This window comes from Octodon degus, unplaced genomic scaffold, assembly GCF_000260255.1.
Source record: "Octodon degus isolate 3935 unplaced genomic scaffold, OctDeg1.0 scaffold00062, whole genome shotgun sequence".
NCBI classification, from domain to species: domain Eukaryota; kingdom Metazoa; phylum Chordata; class Mammalia; order Rodentia; family Octodontidae; genus Octodon; species Octodon degus.
In genome coordinates this window covers 9462718-9481141 of record NW_004524638.1, presented here as the reverse complement: position 1 = coordinate 9481141, position 18424 = coordinate 9462718, and the positions used below count along the sequence as shown (strand labels likewise).

Here is an 18424-nt window from a genome sequence, read left to right as displayed (position 1 = left end):
ATTCCAGGGACAAGAGACCTTAATTGCTACTAGACTATAATTGCATTTATTTATTTATTTAATTTATTTATTTTTTTAATTTATTTATTTGTGTGTGTGTGGCCAGCTCAGCCCACCAGGGGGCGGGGCTGGCTGGCATGTGGTGCTGGGGATTGAACCGCAGTCCCTGTGCTTTGCTAAGCTTGTTCTAAGTAGGTGCTTTAGACCACTGAGCCATCTCACCAGCCCCCTTAATTTATTTATTTATGTTGGAGGAACCGGGGATTGAACTCAGGCCCTTGCACTTGCAGGCAAGCACTTATTCTACTGAGCCATCTCCCCAGACCTCTATGATTGTTTTTAGATCATTTTACTTTTCACAATTAATTACATTTTCAAGGGCCAGTGAGATAGCTTTGTACTAAGCACCTGCTTAGGCAAGCACGTGTACCAGGCCCATCCCCTGGACATACTGAGCTGGCCACCAAGACTGGGCATGGTAGTGCATGTCTGTTATCCCTGCACTGGGAAGGCTGAAACCAGGAGGATTACTATGAGTCCAATGTGCATAGTGAGGCCCTGTACCAAATACATAAAAATAATTTTCCTTATTAAAAAAATTAATCTGCAGCTCATATTATTTCCAATTCAGAGTAAATATTTTAGGGTTTTCACTTAATTTTATATTTGCATCTTTCTCTTCTTAGATGTAAAATCTAATTTCCCATTACTATACGACAGTATTTATTATGAATAGCAAAGTACAGTAAAATCGTAGAGCAGACAGAACATAATTTAATCATTTTTAATACACTAAAGTCTTAAAAAAAATATTAGATTTTAAGTTTGTGGCAAAAAACCAAACCAAAGGGCGGGGAAATAGCTCAGTAGAATAAGCACTTGCCTGGCAAGCGCAGGGTCCTGAGTTCAATCCCCAGTACTGAAAAAACCAAAGACAAAAAAAAAACCCCACCCCCCCCAAAACGAAACCAAAACAACGGCTGGCAAGATAGCTCAGCAGACTAAAGCACCTGCTCAGGCAAGCTTAGGCAAGCTCAGGGAGTGCACTTCAATTTCTGGCACCATATGCCATGCCAGCCCCATCCCCAGGGTGGGCTGAGCTGGCCAGGGAGTTTGGGTACAGCGGCACATGCCTGTAATCCCAGCACTGGGGAGGCTGAAAGCAGGAGGCTCATCACCTGTCTGATCTACATAGTGAAACCCTGCAACAACCAAATACATCATAACAAAAGAAATCCTTACTAAATCTGCCTTAAATATGTATATATTTGAAGTATACTTCTGCTTGGTAAAACTGTAACTTCCTCTAAAATTCCTACAATTAAAAAAAGAACAATCCCAAATAAAGTTAAGTATTGTACTTAATTCACCTGACTACAGAATGAGGACAGTTATTGCTAAATGTTTTCTCTATGAATACAATGAATTCTACTTTTAGTGTAATGTAAATGTGATGCTATACAATAACGAGTGGTTGATATGTGTCATATGTAAGTTTGTGATCATTAACATATACAGACAAAAGTATTTATTATGGTACTTTTATTTTATTTATTTATTTGTTTGTGTGTGTGTGTGTGTGTGTGTCCAGCTCAGCCCACCAGGGGGCGGGGCTGGCTGGCATGTGGTGCTGGGGATTGAACCGCGGTCCCTGTGCTTAGCTTGTTCTAAGTAGGTGCTTTAGACCACTGAGCCATCTCACCAGCCCAAGTACTTTTTTTTTTGCAGTACTGGGGATTGAACTCAGGACCCTGCACTTGCCAGGCAAGCACTTATTCTACTGAGCTATCTCCCCGGCCCCCTTACCATGGTACTTGATATTTCAATTTATTCAATAAATGAAGTCATCTTTCATCAAGTAAATGAGATTATTTTGTTTTCTTTTGTTTTGTTTTTTTGGCAGAACCAGGGATTAAACTCAGACCCTTGCGCTTGCCAGGGAAGTGCTTATTCTACTGAGCCATCTCCCTGGCCCAAGTAAATGAGATTATTGTAGTAAATATTGTTTAATATCAGACAAGTCAAAACCCACCCTATCATATTACTGCTTATTTATCTACTTTACATATCAAATAAAATTGCCACATATGAAAGTACACAAACGTGCTTGAGGGTCAAATAATTCATGAGACTATTTAAAAAGCTCTGAAAAGTTAAAAGCCAAATTGGAACAAGTAATTTAGATTCAAGATGAGACAGCGAGGACTGCGGAGATAGTTCACCAGCATAAGCACCTGCCTGGCAAGTGCAAGATCCTGAGTTTAAACCCTGGTTTAAAAAAAAAAAGATGGAAAGTAGTTGTAGAAAATGTTTTCTCTTGAATGGGTACTTATCATGGGGAAAAAGACAGTTTCCTCATCTTTATATGCAGAAGCTAAACCAGGAGCAGTGATACATGCTTGTAAAACTGTCTATTAGGGAGGCTAGGGTATGAGAACTACAGGTTAATTAATGCCTGGCAACTTAACCCCCCGTCTTTTTCTTTTCTTCTTCTTCTTCTTTTTTTTTTTTTGAGGTACCAGGGATCAAACTCAGGCCCTTGCACTTGCCAGAAGGCACTTAGGCTGCTGAGTTATATACCTGGTCCTCGCCTGGCAACTTAGCAAGGCCCTATGTCCAAAAAAAAAAAGGCCAGGGATATAGATCAGTGGTAGAGCAATCAACGTAGAAGGTAAGGCCCTTGGTTCCAGCTCCATGGGTGGGTATGGGTGGCACTAATGTTAGAATTTTGAACATGTAATATTGTCCTAACATTTTGATTGATCCAGGCAAGATCTTCAAAATATATTAAACTAGTTGGCAGCATTTAAGGTGTTTAAAATTCTGAATGTAACATTTGGGCACAAAGATCTGTTGCTCAAGTCTTGGTTTCTGCACACAATAGGATGGGGCATCAATGACAACTGCTGGTGAAGTGCGTGTGCAAGGACGTTCAGCCCCATAGCCCACCAAACCCTCTACTAACCACGGGCCACCTCACTTGCCCCATGGCCTGTGAACATTTCTTTGTATCTTGAGTTAAAATTGTCTATAACCAAGACTTTAAAGCTTATTTAGAATATACTAACTTAAAATATTCACCTTTTTTTGTACTATGTATTAGGGTTCTGGTACCAAAAAGGGTGTGTTACTTGTACACTTTCTTTCACAATGGAACATTCTCTCACATAACACTGACGCTGTTCAAATATAGGAAAAAGGTACAAGTGTCACCAAGAAAGCATTACCTGTGGATCTGATCTTGCCTGCTTGACCGCACTGGAGCCAGACCATCGATCTCATCAAAGAAAATAATTGATGGGCGCATCTGATAGGCCTAAAGGCAGGGCCAGTGTCATTCACATGTTATCATAAAAAGCCTTGAATCTGAATTCAGTATTACCTATTTTTAAACTTGCTCCAGAATGTGATTTATAAATATGAACATACACTAGTTAAGACTATTCAAAACTGCTTACAATTGATTTGTAAATTTAAAATACTTACAACTGTTTTAAGAACCTAGACAAAGCTATAACATATAGGTTAGTTTTATTTGCATTTTCAACAGGAAGCATTCAAACACAAACACATATACAAAAATCTACTAAAAGTCAGGTGTGGTGGCACACCCTGTAACACCAGCACTCTGGAGGCTGACACAGGAGGATTGCTGTGAGTTTGAGGCCAGCCTGGGCTACATAAGTAGTACCCCATACTACATAGTGAAACCCTGTCTCAAATTAAAACAAACAAACAAACCAACCACAAAGACCTACTAAAAACTGTGAAGAGAAAGAAGAGTGAATACAGCCCTCTTTCTATGTATTTCAATCAAGATAAAGAACAGAACTTAAGAGAATTCCAAAGATTTAGAAAGCTTTTACACAGTATGTCTCAGGAGAGTAAAATGTATTATCTCACAATGTGTGGTCAACACAAAGCCCTGTAGGGTAGACCGGTCTTTGACTCCCCAGTGGAGACATAATTGTCCCTTTAAGTACAAGACTACCACCTCTCACTAGGTATGAGACCTAAGACTCAAAGAATATAAAACTGTGAATTAAAAGTCAGGATAATTTTGACATATAAAACAAAATATTCTAAAAGATGTTTTGGTATAATTCTTCAGCTAATTTCTATAGAAAGCAACTCAATTAGTATCTACAGGGATTAGAGATCAATATGAACTGTAACATTATACCTGATCAAACAGCAATCGAAGCTGTCTTTCAGACTCCCCTACCCATTTGCTCAGACAGTCAGCACCTTTCCTCATGAAAAACGCCACTCTTCTATTCCCTTGACTGCACTCGTTGGCAAGGGCTCTAGCAACCAGAGTCTTCCCAGTTCCAGGTGGACCATAAAACAAACAACCTCTGTTAAGATAATGTTAAACAGATTAGCATTACATTGAAAGACTACTGAAACAAATACCAGAAACCAGTTTCATCAATTTGCTGAGTTAAAAGGTGTAAGGCAATTGAAAAATAGTTATACAATTTGATTTCGATAGGAAGTATATATTGTAAGGAGGGAAAAATAACAGAAAATTCAGGGAGCTTGTCTAAGTTTGTGAAAATTAGGCACTTCCAATATTTCTTTTTTAATTTTTAATTTTATTGAGAAATAAATATGAATGAAACAGCTTCACAGTTGATTAATAGGATAGTTTTGATAATCATTACACTGTACATTGTTATCTTCTTAGTGGTTATCCATAGTACAAGAAGCAGACAGGATATTCTGTCCAAACACTGTGAGTACACCTCTTTCTCATTGAATTAAGCAAAAGTAGCTGTAAATTTTTCCTATTTTGTATATATAAATACAAAATGATTTTTCCTTTGTATCCTTTTTTGTTTATCTTATTTATCTATTTATTTACTTTTGTCCTGTAAGAGGTGAATATTCTGTTGGTATCTAAATACTATAGGTGTTTGAATTCAATTAAACAATGTAACACTGTTTAGCAGTCTACGATATTAGTGGGTTATCCTCAGATATTTCTGCTATTAATCTTTTAATTTCTTAAATTATATTTACTTCAAAATTTATCAGTGTTTAGCTGTGATTGATTACTTTTCTAAGGAAAAGAAAAAGCTTACTTTTTTTTTTTTTTTGGTGGTACCGGGGATTGAACTCAGGACCCTGCGCTTGCCAGGCAAGTGCTTATTCTGCTGAGCTATCTCCCCAGCCCAAAAAGCTTGATAACTTAAAACCAATGTGTCCGAAGTAGGTGTCAAAGAGAAAAGCAATATAAGGAAAAAGATTCAAGAACTAGTATTTATTTATTTATTTATTTATTTGGGCAGAACCGGGGATTGAACTCAGGCCCTTGCACTTGCCAGGCAAGTGCTTATTCTACTGAGCCATCCCCCCAGCCCCAAGAACTAGATTTAAAAAAGGGTTAATCAGGGTGGGCGAGTAATAGAATAAGCACTTGCCTGGCAAGCACAGGGTCCTGAGTTCAATCTCCGGTACCGCAAAATAAAAACAAAACAAAACAAAACTTAAAAATGGGTTAATCAGTAAAGGTATATGAATAGCATAGCACACACTATGGCTAAAATGGAATGTATAATTAAATTACCTTGGGGGTTGGATTTTGAATTTTTCAAAGACTTCTGGATAAAGTAATGGAAATACCACCATTTCTTTTAGAGCTGCAATGTGATTGGACAGGCCACCAATACTATCAAATCGTACCTGGTAATGGAAGAGAATATTAACTATGGTACATTAAAAAGTTTGTTTCTTTTGAGACATGGTCTTGCTACATAGTTCAGGCTGGCCTTGAACTCAAGGTAATCTTCCTGCCTCAGCCTTCTGAGTGCTGGGACTACAGATGTACATAACCATGCCTAGTCCAACAATATCACATTTTGAAAAAAAATAAAACGTTACTCTATCTCTAAACTATACCAATCCATTCATTGATAAATCTCTTAGTTATGTCAAAGATTCAAAAATAAAAAGCAAAAACGCCTGTAATCCCAGCACTGGAGGCTGAGGGAGGAGGAGTGCAGTGAGTTCAAGGAAAGTTTAAGCTACGTATTTCAAAGCTACCCTGGAGCCGGCCAGATAGCTCAGCAGGCTGAAGTGCCTGCTTAGGCAGACGCAGGGGCCGGGGTTTCGAACGCTGGCTGCCATGCCAGCCCTGTCCTTGGGCCATGCTGTAACGCTGATTGAGACTAGGTGTGGTGGCACAAGCCTATAATCCCAGCACTTGGGAGGATGAAAACAAGAGAATCACTACAAGTCTGATCTGTGCAGTGAGACCCTGTAGACCCTATACTAAATACATTAAAAAAACCAAAACTGACCTGAACGACACAGCAAGACTGTGCTAAAAAAACAAACAAAAAAGTATATAAATATTAAAGTTTTTGCTAAGAAAAAAAAAATCCCCACCCGCCTTATTATTGGGGATTGAACATAGAGCCTTTGAACTAAACTACTCCCCCCGCTGTTTACAATTTTTACTTTGAAATTTTGAGGCAGGGTCTCACTGAGTCATTGAGGCTGGACTTCAATCTGTAAGTCTCCTATCTCACCCTCCCAGTGCTGGGATCATAGATGTGATCCAACACACCCAGCTCACTGATTTCAAATAAATAAAAGTGCAATAAAGAACATAATAGTTTAAGTGTATATTTCAAAATAACACTCACTGAAGAATCCAGCTGCATTGGATCAACGTCAGCAAGGCTTGCTCCAATTTTCATTCGATCTTTGTAGATTCCTCTTAACTCATCTTTCCGAAAATTTAATGGGAGGCACCTATAATATATAAATATCTTAAATAACACACTCATCAAATCACCCTCCTCCCCAAATTCCATGTTAGAAGTGATCATTTTCTAATAATCAAATGAAAGTATCTGGTCATCAAGATACCATAAGTACATAAAGTAATTCACGGTAGGGAATTAACACAGTAAATGTAACTGCTGTGTCTAACAGAGTGATTATCATAAATTTTTTGCCAGGCACTCCTTTAGTTTTATTTTATTTTATTTATTTATTAATTTTATTTGTGTGTGTGTGTGTGTGGCCAGCTCAGCCCACCAGGGGGTGGGGCTGGCTGGAATGTGGTGCTGGGGGATTGAACCGCAGTCCCTGTGCTTTGCTAAGCTTGTTTTAAGTAAGTGCTTTAGACCACTGAGCCATCTCACCAGCCCACTCCTTTAGTTTTAGGTGCTTTACCCCCGCACCCTTTTTTTGTGGAACCAGGAACTGAACTCAGGCCCTTGTGCTTGCCAGGGAAGCGCTTATTCTACTGAGCCATCTCCCTGGCCCGCTTTACACATATTAAGTCATTTGTCCTCATAGGAGTCTTCTGATGTAGTTTTTCTCATCGTGGAGAAGAGCTGAGGCATACAAAGGGTAGGGAATTTGCCCAACATCACCCAACTAGGAAGAGGATAGGAATCCAGTGCAAGCAGTCTGTCTCCAGGTCTGAACAATTCTCTCCATTTAACTACCTCTCAGCAAAACAGTCAAAGTTCACCGGCCAACCCTCTCAACCAACAATGTATTTCCAGTTTTCTAGAATAGCGGCTCATTCTATAGGCTGAAGACTATGTTACAGGATTACAAGGAATGCCTATGCAAAGAATGACTGTTGCAACTGAACGCAAGCACAGGCACACCATGCTTGCCTCAAGTGGTAACTCATGCTATCCTCAATCACGAGAAACTTGTTTATTTTATTTTTAGTTGATCACTGTATGTTCACAGGCTACAGTGTGATGTTTCAATACATGTGTAAGTGGAGATTAAATCAGGGCATCCAGGAAATCCATCACCTAGTACATTTATCACTTCTTTGTAGTGGAATGTTCAAATTCCTCCTTCATGAGGGCTGAGGAGATAGCTCAGTAGAATAAGCATTTGCCAGGCAAGCACAGGGTCCTGAGTTTAATCCCTGGTACTGGGGGGAGGGGAGAGAAAACTCCTCTTTCCTTAGCTATCCTGAAATACCCAATACTGCTAAATGTAGTTTGCCACCCTGTAAGGCAGCAACACCATGAGGAAGTTATGCTATGGAATGTCAGATGCACAAATTTTCAATTATTGCTTCTTAAGATACTTAACTCTTGGGGCTGGTGAGATAGCTCAGTGGTTTGAAGTGCCTGCTTAGGCAAGCTTAGGCAGGCTCAGGAGACTGTGGTTCGATTCCTGGCACCAAATGCCAAGCCAGCCCCACCCTCAGGGCAGGCTGAGCCGCCAAAAAAAAAAAGAAAAAAGATACTTAACTCTTGAAAAACATTTAGTATATCACCATTCTAGCCCAACAATATCACATTTTGAAAAAAATTAAAATGCTACTCTATCTTTAAACTATGCCAACACATTCACAGATAAGTCTCTTAGTTTTCTTTGTTCAAATTTCCATGAATAAAGAACAAAAAAAAACCCCAAGTCTAATCATAGAGCTTTGGGCTGGCCAAATAGCTTAGCAGATTAAAGTACCTACAAGCAGGCACAGGAGCCAGGGTTTGATCCCCAGGCCTGCCATGCCAGTACTGCCCCTGGGGCACGCTGAGACAGCAACTGAGATTGGGTGTGGTGGCGCGCAACTGTAATCCCAGCTCTTGGGAGGCTGTAAACAGGTGGATCACTACGAGTCCCATCAGTAGTGAAACTCTGAACACCCTGTAGACCCTTCCCTAAAAATACAATAAATAAACTATAGAGCTTTTAGATGATTTAATTCATTGTAGTCCAATGGACACAAAAAGTAAACCACAAATGTAATTTCACGTTTTCTATTGGTCCTGCTGAACAAAAGAAAACAATCAAAAATTTAATATTTTATGTATCCTAATACATGAAAGATATCGCTTCTTATAGTTAGGGTCTGCAAGGGAAACAATACAGTACATATAATTTATAGGAGTGTATTATAATAGTCATCTAGCAAGTCTTATACAAAAGAATCCAGGAAATCTGTCCACACATTAGCAGCCCAAAGAATCCAGTTGAGGGCCTTGGATCTCCCAGCAATGTCCGGCGTGAGTTCAGCTAGCAGCCTAGTGCCTACCACCCTGCCTCATGCAAGTCTGTATCAAGAATCTCCAGACTTGGGAAGGCCCAAAGGTCAGTAGGGGAAGAATCTGTGCCCAACAGACTGAGGAATCTGCACTAATGCCAGAAAGGGACCCTCAAGGTAAAGACCAGAGCTCCTTTGAAAAGTACCATAGCCATCCGCAGTGACAGCGAGGACCTGTGTTCCTCTGACAATGAGAACAGCAGAGTTCATATGAGGAAGCCAGCCAGGCTTTATGCAGCCAGCAACAATCCTGAGGCGGGCCTTCCATATCCAGCGCCACACTGATTCAGTTCAGCTGGGTGTTACAAGCTGATCACAAGTTGTCAATCTATGACAATCCACTCCCAGTCATAACCAGACAGATTTCCTGACCTATACGCTAACGGCACATTTGTGAAAAATTAACATGTCTTGGTCTATTCAAATTTATATTAATAAAATGATTACATATAAACAATTCATTCCACTCATTCTTGTACCAAAGGCAAAATATTTAATGTGTAATCAAAATTAATAAGGTTAAAACAATCATTTGACTGATTATACTGATTACAAACATAACCTAAAAATGACATTAAAATCATATTAAAAGAATCATTACAGGGCTGGAGAGATGGCTCAGTGGTCTAAAGCACCTACTTAGGACAAGCTTAGCAAAGCACAGGGACCGCGGTTCAATCCCCCAGCACCACACGCCAGCCAGCCCCCGCCCCCTGGTGGGCTGAGCTGAGCTGGCCACACACACACACACACACACACACACACACACACACACACAAATAAAAATAAATAAATAAATAAAACTATGCATACTTGCTTGATCATTAAAGAATATAGTGTTAAACCTCAGATCTACCATTTAATAGCTGAGTGGCCTTAGGAAAGTTTGTATCTCAGCCTTGTTTTCCTTATTTGCCAAATTGAGGTAATAATACAGGTATTGTGAGAATATAATTTTTTAAAACACGTAATAGGGGCTGGTGAGATGGCTCAGTGGTCTAAAGCACCTACTTAGGACAAGCTTAGCAAAGCACAAAGGGACCGCGGTTCAATCCCCCAGCACCACATGCCAGCCAGCCCTGCCCCCAGGTGGGCTGAGCTGGCCACACACACAAAAATAAATAAATAAATAAATTTTTTTAAAAAAGAAGAATCATTACAAACACAGTCCTTACTTCCTGATAACTTTTTTTTTTTTTTTTTGTGGAACCAAGGATTGAACTCAGGCCCTTGGGCTTGCCAGGTAAGCACTTATTCTCCCGACTTCCTGATAACTTTTCCAAAGGGACTTTTTTTGGTCTTATTTTCTTTTGGTACCAGGAATCGAACTCGGGGCCTCGCACTTGACTAGGCAGGTGCTGCGCCACCGAGCCACATCCCCGGCCCTCCTGATAACTTTTAACAAGGCATGGCAAGACTAAAAAAGAAATCTCCTGGATTTCAAATATACTCTTTATCTTCAGGTGAAAAGCTTCAGTTCATTTTTCATTGTCATGTTCTTAACAACCAACGTTCTCCTTTATTTCATCCTTGCAATCCAAACCTCCACTAGAGCTTCCCTTCTGGCAAAATGCTTCAAATCACTCTGCTGGCTCTCTGCTCTTTTTTTTTTTTTTTTTTTTGGTACTAGGGATTGAACTCAGGACCCTGTGCATGCCAGGCAAGCACTTATTCTACTGAGCTATCTCCCTGGGCCCTGGCTCTTTGCTCTTAACTTCTTCTTCTTCTTTTTTTTTTAAATTTTATTTATTTATTTTGTGTGTGTGGCCAGCCCAGCCCACCAGGGGGCGGGGCGGGCTGGCATGTGGTGCTGGGGGATTGAACTGCGGTCCCTGAGCTTTGCTGAGCTTGTTCTAAGTAGGTGCTTTAGACCACTGAGCCATCTCACCAGCCCTTAACTTCAAACAGATCTGGCCAAAAGTGCTCAAGAGTATGCCACCACACCAAGAGTAGACTGAACTGAAATTTTCATGCCAGATTAATTAGTCCTTCACCCTTAATATTAGTCATAACAAAAATCTGTGGAGATGAGCAAAAGGCACTTCAACTCCATAAATACAGGACTGCTGCCCACAGTCAGCAATTACCCAGCTCAGAGGCCCTCACTCCTCAGAGGTCACTTTGTATTTCTTTCTTCTCTCAATAAACTTCACTCTTGTTTTGCACTGTCTCCTGTCTCTTTCTCCATTGGAGACAGGCCAGGAAAACCTGAGGGTGGGCTGGAGCCCCAGTCTCACCCAGGGACACAACAAAATGAGAGTAACTCCAGACCAGTTTCATATAATTACTGTAAAAAATCAAATGAGGTGATTAGTATATATGGACTCATACAAGGAGTTATGAAAATAATAAATCCAGAATCCATTGTATGTGGAAGACTTATCTCAAGTGAAAAAATATTTCAAGTCAGTGTTACAAAGTACACTGTGGGCTACGTAATGGTCTGGCAAGGAATCACCACCACCTGCTCTACGGTACAGCTTCAATTGCGGATGTCTCCCACAGCACATTTACTGTTTTATACTTTAGCCTGCGTACAACTTCTTTATTAGCCAACCTGTTCCTACTTCCAAACTGTTCTATTTTCTTAACACTTTTAAAAAACATAGTTGGTAGTTTATTTATAAAGCCAGTATGGCACTCACCTATTGATAGCTCTATTACGGCCCCTTTTTCTGCGCCTCTCAAAGTGTTCCTCTTCAGAGGATGAAGAAGATGTAGAATCACTACTATGGATTGCGTGCCTTCGTCTAAGAGAGGGCAAGAAGAAAATGAGAAACGCCTACTGAAAAATAAGAAGGTGTTGGGGATATAGTGGTAAGATCCTAGGTTCATCCCCAGTACAGAAACAAGGGACAGTGTGTGTGGCGAGGAGATTATTACGGTCTTTGGAATTATAATTCGAAATGCAACTAACTCTGAAAAGATGAGATCAGGCCCTACTGTTGGATTCCTAGCACTAGCAAAAAATAAAAATGCAGCAAAGTAGTAGGAAAAAAGATGTCTTTTTATGTATAGTATAACATCAACCATATACTCCCAACTTTATCACTTAACAACTTTGTAAATATGGCTAAGTTTTATCTCTACAGTAGTTTTCTTACAATAAAAGATAAAAATACCAAACTCGGGTTGCCTGGTAATAGCAAAAAAAAAAAAAAAAAAGTAAATTGCTGCAAATTCTCACACACAAAAAATCATCATCACCTGTAGCTGCTTAACATATTATCTCAATTTTAACTGCAATTGTGAACAAGTGCATTGTTAGTGGGATGACCTTACAGCCAGGGCCAACATGGCTCATCAGTTAACTCAAACACCATCATTATTACTGATGGTGTCAGAATTCAAACCTGTATCAGTATGTCCCCAAATTTCATAGTGAATACATTACTATACAGGTGATTTCAGTTATTTCACAAGTCAATGAAGTTATAAGCAAACAATAACAAAACCTTGTAGACCAACTTAAGATTTTCAATGTTTGACTTTAGTTGAAATTTTAAATAACAAAATATACTTATGCCAGATACTATTTTAGATGAGTTACCTAATTATCACATACTATGAAACATGTTATTGTTTCTGTTATGCAGATTTTTAAGAAGCAAATAAAAACAGAGGCTAAGTAACTTGCCAAAGGCCCCAAAGGCAGGCAGGCTTGGCTCTCAACCTAGACAGTCTTAGTCATGGGTTTAGGCTCTTGGTTATTATTCTACACAGCAAAAACCACATCATTTCAGGTATAATTTTCAACGCACACATCCACATCTGCTCATGTCCCCATCATTTTCCTAAAATCAACACAAAACCTGGCATCAGCTGGTGCAGGGAGACACACATAAGTAGCCTTGGGAGGCTGAGGCATGAGAATTAAGCTCGAACCCAGGCTGACCAACACAGAAAACCTTTCATTACTGAGAATGAGAAATTATCATGGATTTACCTCCTGAGACTTAACTATGTAACTCAAAATCTAACTTGGAAAAAAATGCCCAAAGTGCTATATGAAAAAAAAAAAAAAAGACTAAACCTGTACTCTAAGGATTAAATAAAACAATCTATCAAAAATGCTTAACAGAGAGCCAGGAATACAGTACACAGTCAGTGGCAGCGCTATTATTCAAGTATGGGACAATGAAACACACCACCTTACCAAGGTAGTTACTAACGCTTCCTACCTATGGGGACAAAAGCCAAAACTAGTTGCCAGTACAAACGAGAACATTAACAGCACAGAGAGGTTTTCCCTCACCTAAGCAACTCTAGAACTCCATCCTAATGTACTCAGTCAAGAGATTCTAGAATCCTGCTCTAGCAGAGGCACACTGTTAACAGAAAACGATCACTACTTCAGAACCGAACCTGTTCATTCGTTTACAGTAAGGGCTTCTTGGTCCCACAGAAGACAATCGGTATCTTGGTCTTGCAGGAGAAGCTGGGCCTCGATAAAATATGTTGGGTTTTCTCTGGTGGCGAGGTTCTATGAAAAAACACATGGAGCACAGAAATATATCATTTTTTCTTTATCTGAGTTTCTACAACGCTGCTACCTTTTGTAGAAGAACAAATTATGCTCGCAGACCAAGGTTTTACTGAATCATAAACATTTACAGTAACTTGTTCTGTGTTCCCCAAGATGAGCAAGTATTTCTAATAAATTTCAACTTGTTTAACAAGCAGTGTTACAAGCAGTATGTGACACTGAACACCACAAGTTCAGAACTAAGTCAATGATTCTTTCTTGCTGCAGGGTTGTGGGTGACCGTCTCCAACACCAATGAGATGGAGATTTCACTTGCAGACAAGAAGAAAAAGGATGCAAAAAAAAAAAAAAAAAAAGAAGAAAAAGGGGCCAGGGAGATGTGGAGTAAGTGGAGTAAGTGCTTCCCTGGCAAGCGCAAGGGCGAGTTCAATCCCGTTCCACAAAAAAAAAAAAAAAAAAAAAAAAAAAGAAAAGAAAAAGGAAGGACCCCTCACTTCAAATGTGATTAGGGTGATGTGTGAAAAGTGGGGAACACTGCACATTGTAGAAAAATCATGCTGGGCGTGGTGGCACATGCCTGAGGTAGGAGGACTGCTGTGAGTTTGAGACCAGCCTGGGCTACATACACAGCACGTTCAAGGACAGCCTGAAATGCCTAGCAAGCCCCTACCTCAGAAAACAAAAGCAAAGTAAAGCACCACCCAAATAAGGCTGTAGCAGTACAAGCAGGAAATCCTCAAAATGTTAAAACCAAGTGTCATGGATGAGGCTCCTTGTTAAAGTTGGAAGGCAAGAAAGAGTCCATGGAGCTGTAAACAGCAGTGATTCTACTGGTGACAGCAAAAGTCCTCGTACACAGTAACCCTCTTTTCTCATCTTCTTCACACCAACCAAAGGTTTTGAAAGGTAAGTGCAGGTTAATTTGTTTCTTGTTTTTTATGCTTTCTACTTTATTATTTTGCACTGTCTTACAGTACAGTAGTCCCTTGCTATTTTGTGGTTCGACTTTCACAGAATCAGTTTTGTGGATTTTCAAAAACTGTTAATCTAAATGACACAATTTTTTGTTCATCATGGGATTTTGCAGTACCATACAGTATATGTATATTGTTAAAATTACACAGGCTTATGAGTTTAAAAAATGATTAAGAACATTAGAAGTGTGGAAAAAAAAAACTTTCAAAATTTGAAAGAAAAAAAAACATTAGAAGTGTGGGAAAGGTTTGTAAGAGCGTGGGAAGGGTTTATAAAGCCTTAAATTATGCACAAATACTAAAATATATATAACTTGCTTATTGCAGGAGAGTCTGGAACATGACCTCCACAATGAGGGACCACTACACTACCATTTTTAAATGAATATTTTTGGGTTATGGAATGAAGCATCTGAGTTCTCGTCATTTCTTATAGAAAAATTCACTTTGATATACTTTTAGATTACATGCATGTTTCTAGAACAAATCATGCTCGCAAACCAAAGTCACACTGTACTACAAACATGTAATGCATATTGTACTACATGTGATCTAAAAGGTTGCTATTAAAAATGTGTTAAAAAAAAGGGGGGGGCCTCAGTGGAATAAGCACTTCCCTGGCAAGCACAAGGGCCTGAGTTCAATCTCCGGTTCTGCAAAAAAAAAAAAAAAAAAAAAAAAAAAAAAAAAAAAAAAAAAAAAGGAAAGAAAGAAAATAAATATATACAGCAGGCATCAACTGACCAAAAATCGATGGCCACAAACAACCACAAATGTGTGGACGCATAGCACACTGTCAGCCGTGAATGCAAATGTGCACAAGGGTCGAGGTACAACATTAGCAGAAATCAGCAGCAGTCTTACTTATATAAACTGATGAAGGGCTGGTGAGATGGCTCAGTGTTCTAAAGCACCTGCTTAGAACAAGCTTAGCAAAGCCCAGGGACCACGGTTCAATCCCCCAGCACCACATGCCAGCCAGCCCCGCCCCCTGGTGGGCTGAGCTGGCCACACACACACACACACACACACACACAAATAAATAAATTAAAAAAAATAATAAATTGATGAAGCAAGAAAGCTATGCAATCTAAAAGGACCCGTGAAATTTCGAAACAGCTCAATTATTTGCTTTGCTCGAGGCCAATATCAACTCCTCTTTGGAACAATGGTGTTTCGCAAATTTAAAATAGGTCAAGACAGTAATCATGAGTATGCTGCAAAATGTAAGCATGAGAAAGAAAAACAAAAGCAGGCCAAGGGTGGTGGTGCATGACTTGTCACCCCCGCACTCTGGAGGCTGACGAGGACTGCTGTAAGTTGAGGACAGCCTGCGCTGCAAAGTGCGTTCAAGGCTGGCCTGATCTGCACTGTGAGACTCTGTCTCAAAAAATGAACAACAAAGGCTGACCAGTAGAAATAAAGGTAATATAAATATCGTCTATAAAAAACATATGGGGCTGGTGAGATGGCTCAGTGGTCTAAAGTACCAACTTAGAACAAGCTAAGCTAAGCAAAATACAGGGACCATGGTTCAATCCCCAGCACCACATGCCAGCCAGCCCTGCCCCGCCCCCTGGTGGGCCGAGCTGGCCACACACACACACACAAAATAAATAAATAAATAAATAAATAAATAAATATTAAAAACAACAACAACAACAACAACAAAAATATATGTTCTTCCACTAACTTTCCAATGGAGCCTGGTAGTAAACTGTTGCTTTTCTTTGTCTAAGATAATAGCGTTTCTGGTTCTCTTCTTCTCCATCCTCATCCTCATCCTCCTCATCCTCATCGTCTTCTTCCCCATCACCATCACCATCTTCCCCATCATCTTCCTCTTCATGATCATCCTCCTCATCCTCTTCACCATCCTCTTCCTCTTCTTGGGGTTCACCCTCTTCAGATGATTCTACAATTAAGCAACATGTCCAGAAGGACAGTCACCAACACAGTCACCAAGTTTTATCTCAAAACAAGAAATTCCCATTGATTTGGGCTAATTAGTATTGCAATCAGGGAAAACAGAGGCAAGCCATCTTAGCACCTTTTTTTTGTGGCCAGCTCAGTCCACCTTGTGGGAACAGCTGGTGCAGCATGTGGTACCAGCTATCGAGCTGCAGCCCCTGCGCGCTTGCCTAAGCAGGTGCTTCAGACCACTGAGCTATCTTGCCGGCCCCCAGACCATCTTGAAAATGTATTCTCTGTTAATTCTTTTTTTTTTCCCCATAATTTTATTGATAAACAGCAACGAGACAGTTTCAAATCAAATCGCTATCTCTGTTAATTCTTAACATGGGCAGCCAGGAGAAAGTATCTCTTAAAATTCACCTACTCTTAGATCATTCACAGAAAGAATCTGTCATTCTTATGTATGTTAAACAGATTTTTGAAAAAACAGAGTAAAAAATTATAGAACTAAAAATATGTAAAGGAAAAAAACGAGCCAGGTGTGGTAATACACACTTGCAATCCCAGCACTTAGAAGGCTGAGGCAGGAGGATTGTTGGAAGTTTGAGACCAGCTTGGGCTACAAAGTGAGCTCAAGGCCAGCATGAACTACACAGTGGGACCCTGTCAAAGAATGATAAAAAACAAAAATGAAAAAGACCCAACCAAACAGAAAAAAAAAAAAAAAAAGATCACAGAAAAAATTTTGAACACCAAGCCAAACTTCACAACGTTCCTATGAACTTTACTAACACAGGACAATAAACTTAACCTTCCGAGGTAATGTAAGAGGTTTTAGCATCTCCTCAGTTAGTGTCTGCCTTCTAAACTTAAGTTTGACATTCCACTCTGTTCTCCCAATTGTCACTGAATTACAAGGAGCTCAACTCAAATAATTTACTTAGGACAACAGTGAAAGATCCTCATCAACTTTTTAAAACACATCCCCCCAAAATCGATTTCACTAAACTATTATATTACTAAGTCATAAAGGGACTAGCAAAACTTTTAATCATTTAATCTAAGTCACTTAGATGTATGTACGATGTCTGCAGACATGCATTTGCTTTAGAGTTACTGATTTTGCTTTTTACAACAAACATACCACTCTTTAAAGCATTTATTTTCACTTCTTAAAAGTTATGACCAATCCTTCGACTCTGACAAACTACCATGTACACCAGAGCTCCTGAATAAAAAAGCTATTTCCTACTAAATAAAAGCTATTCAGGGGCTGGGGAGATGGCTCAGTAGAATAAGCGCTTCCCTGGCAAGTGCAAGGGCCTGAGTTCAGTCACCAGATCTGCAAATAAATAAATAAACCTATTTTTCTTTTTAAAGCTATTCAAATTCAGAAAACAAAACAAGAGAAAGGACAAACCTATGCTGCCTTCTTGGTTATCAGTTGTTTCTTCATCAGCTCCTTGAATTGCTTTTTGTTTTCCCCTTGTATACATATTAAGATTGGCCTAAGGTTCAAACAAAAGCCATTAACATTTAGCATGCATTCATCAAATAATTCAGTAAGACTCTCCAATCTTTCTTAAAATGAATATATTTATAGCTATGTACTCTTAAAACCATAGCAGTAATTAGTTGACTGATCAAATGCTGGACAAAGTAAGGAATCATTTAACAAAATAGATTATATACTAGAGGAAACAACAAGGAGAGGAAGTCATCCTCTTAAGGAAAGAAATGAATTACTTCTTCCGTTTCATTATACACTCTCAAGTCTTCAAGTTTTCTCAGTCGCTGTCTGCGCCTCTTCTTCATGTCATCCATTTTTTGAAGTACAGCTTCAGCGGTGCTTTAAAAATACCAAAAAAAGGCTGGTGAGATGGCTCAGTGGTCTAAAGCACCTACTTAGAACAAGCTAAGCCAAGCAAAGCACAGGGACTGCGGTTCAATCCCCCAGCACCACATGCCAGCCCGCCTGCCCTCTGGTGGGCTGAGCTGGCCATACACAAAAAT

The 18424-nt window shown here is 39.6% G+C and overlaps 1 protein-coding gene across 1 annotated transcript in view; it reads right to left on the bottom strand.

The window, feature by feature from the left end:
• Positions 1 to 18424, bottom strand: part of Atad2 (ATPase family, AAA domain containing 2) — a 74274-nt gene that overhangs the window by 32289 nt on the left and 23561 nt on the right. The window contains exons 5-13 of the mRNA XM_023718815.1: positions 18158 to 18260; positions 17832 to 17919; positions 16191 to 16412; positions 13403 to 13520; positions 11683 to 11787; positions 6654 to 6762; positions 5573 to 5688; positions 4184 to 4358; positions 3228 to 3316 (exon numbers count right to left, since the gene is read on the bottom strand). Coding sequence (XP_023574583.1) covers positions 3228 to 3316; positions 4184 to 4358; positions 5573 to 5688; positions 6654 to 6762; positions 11683 to 11787; positions 13403 to 13520; positions 16191 to 16412; positions 17832 to 17919; positions 18158 to 18260 — 1125 coding nt within the window. The remainder of the gene's footprint in view (positions 1 to 3227; positions 3317 to 4183; positions 4359 to 5572; positions 5689 to 6653; positions 6763 to 11682; positions 11788 to 13402; positions 13521 to 16190; positions 16413 to 17831; positions 17920 to 18157; positions 18261 to 18424) is intronic.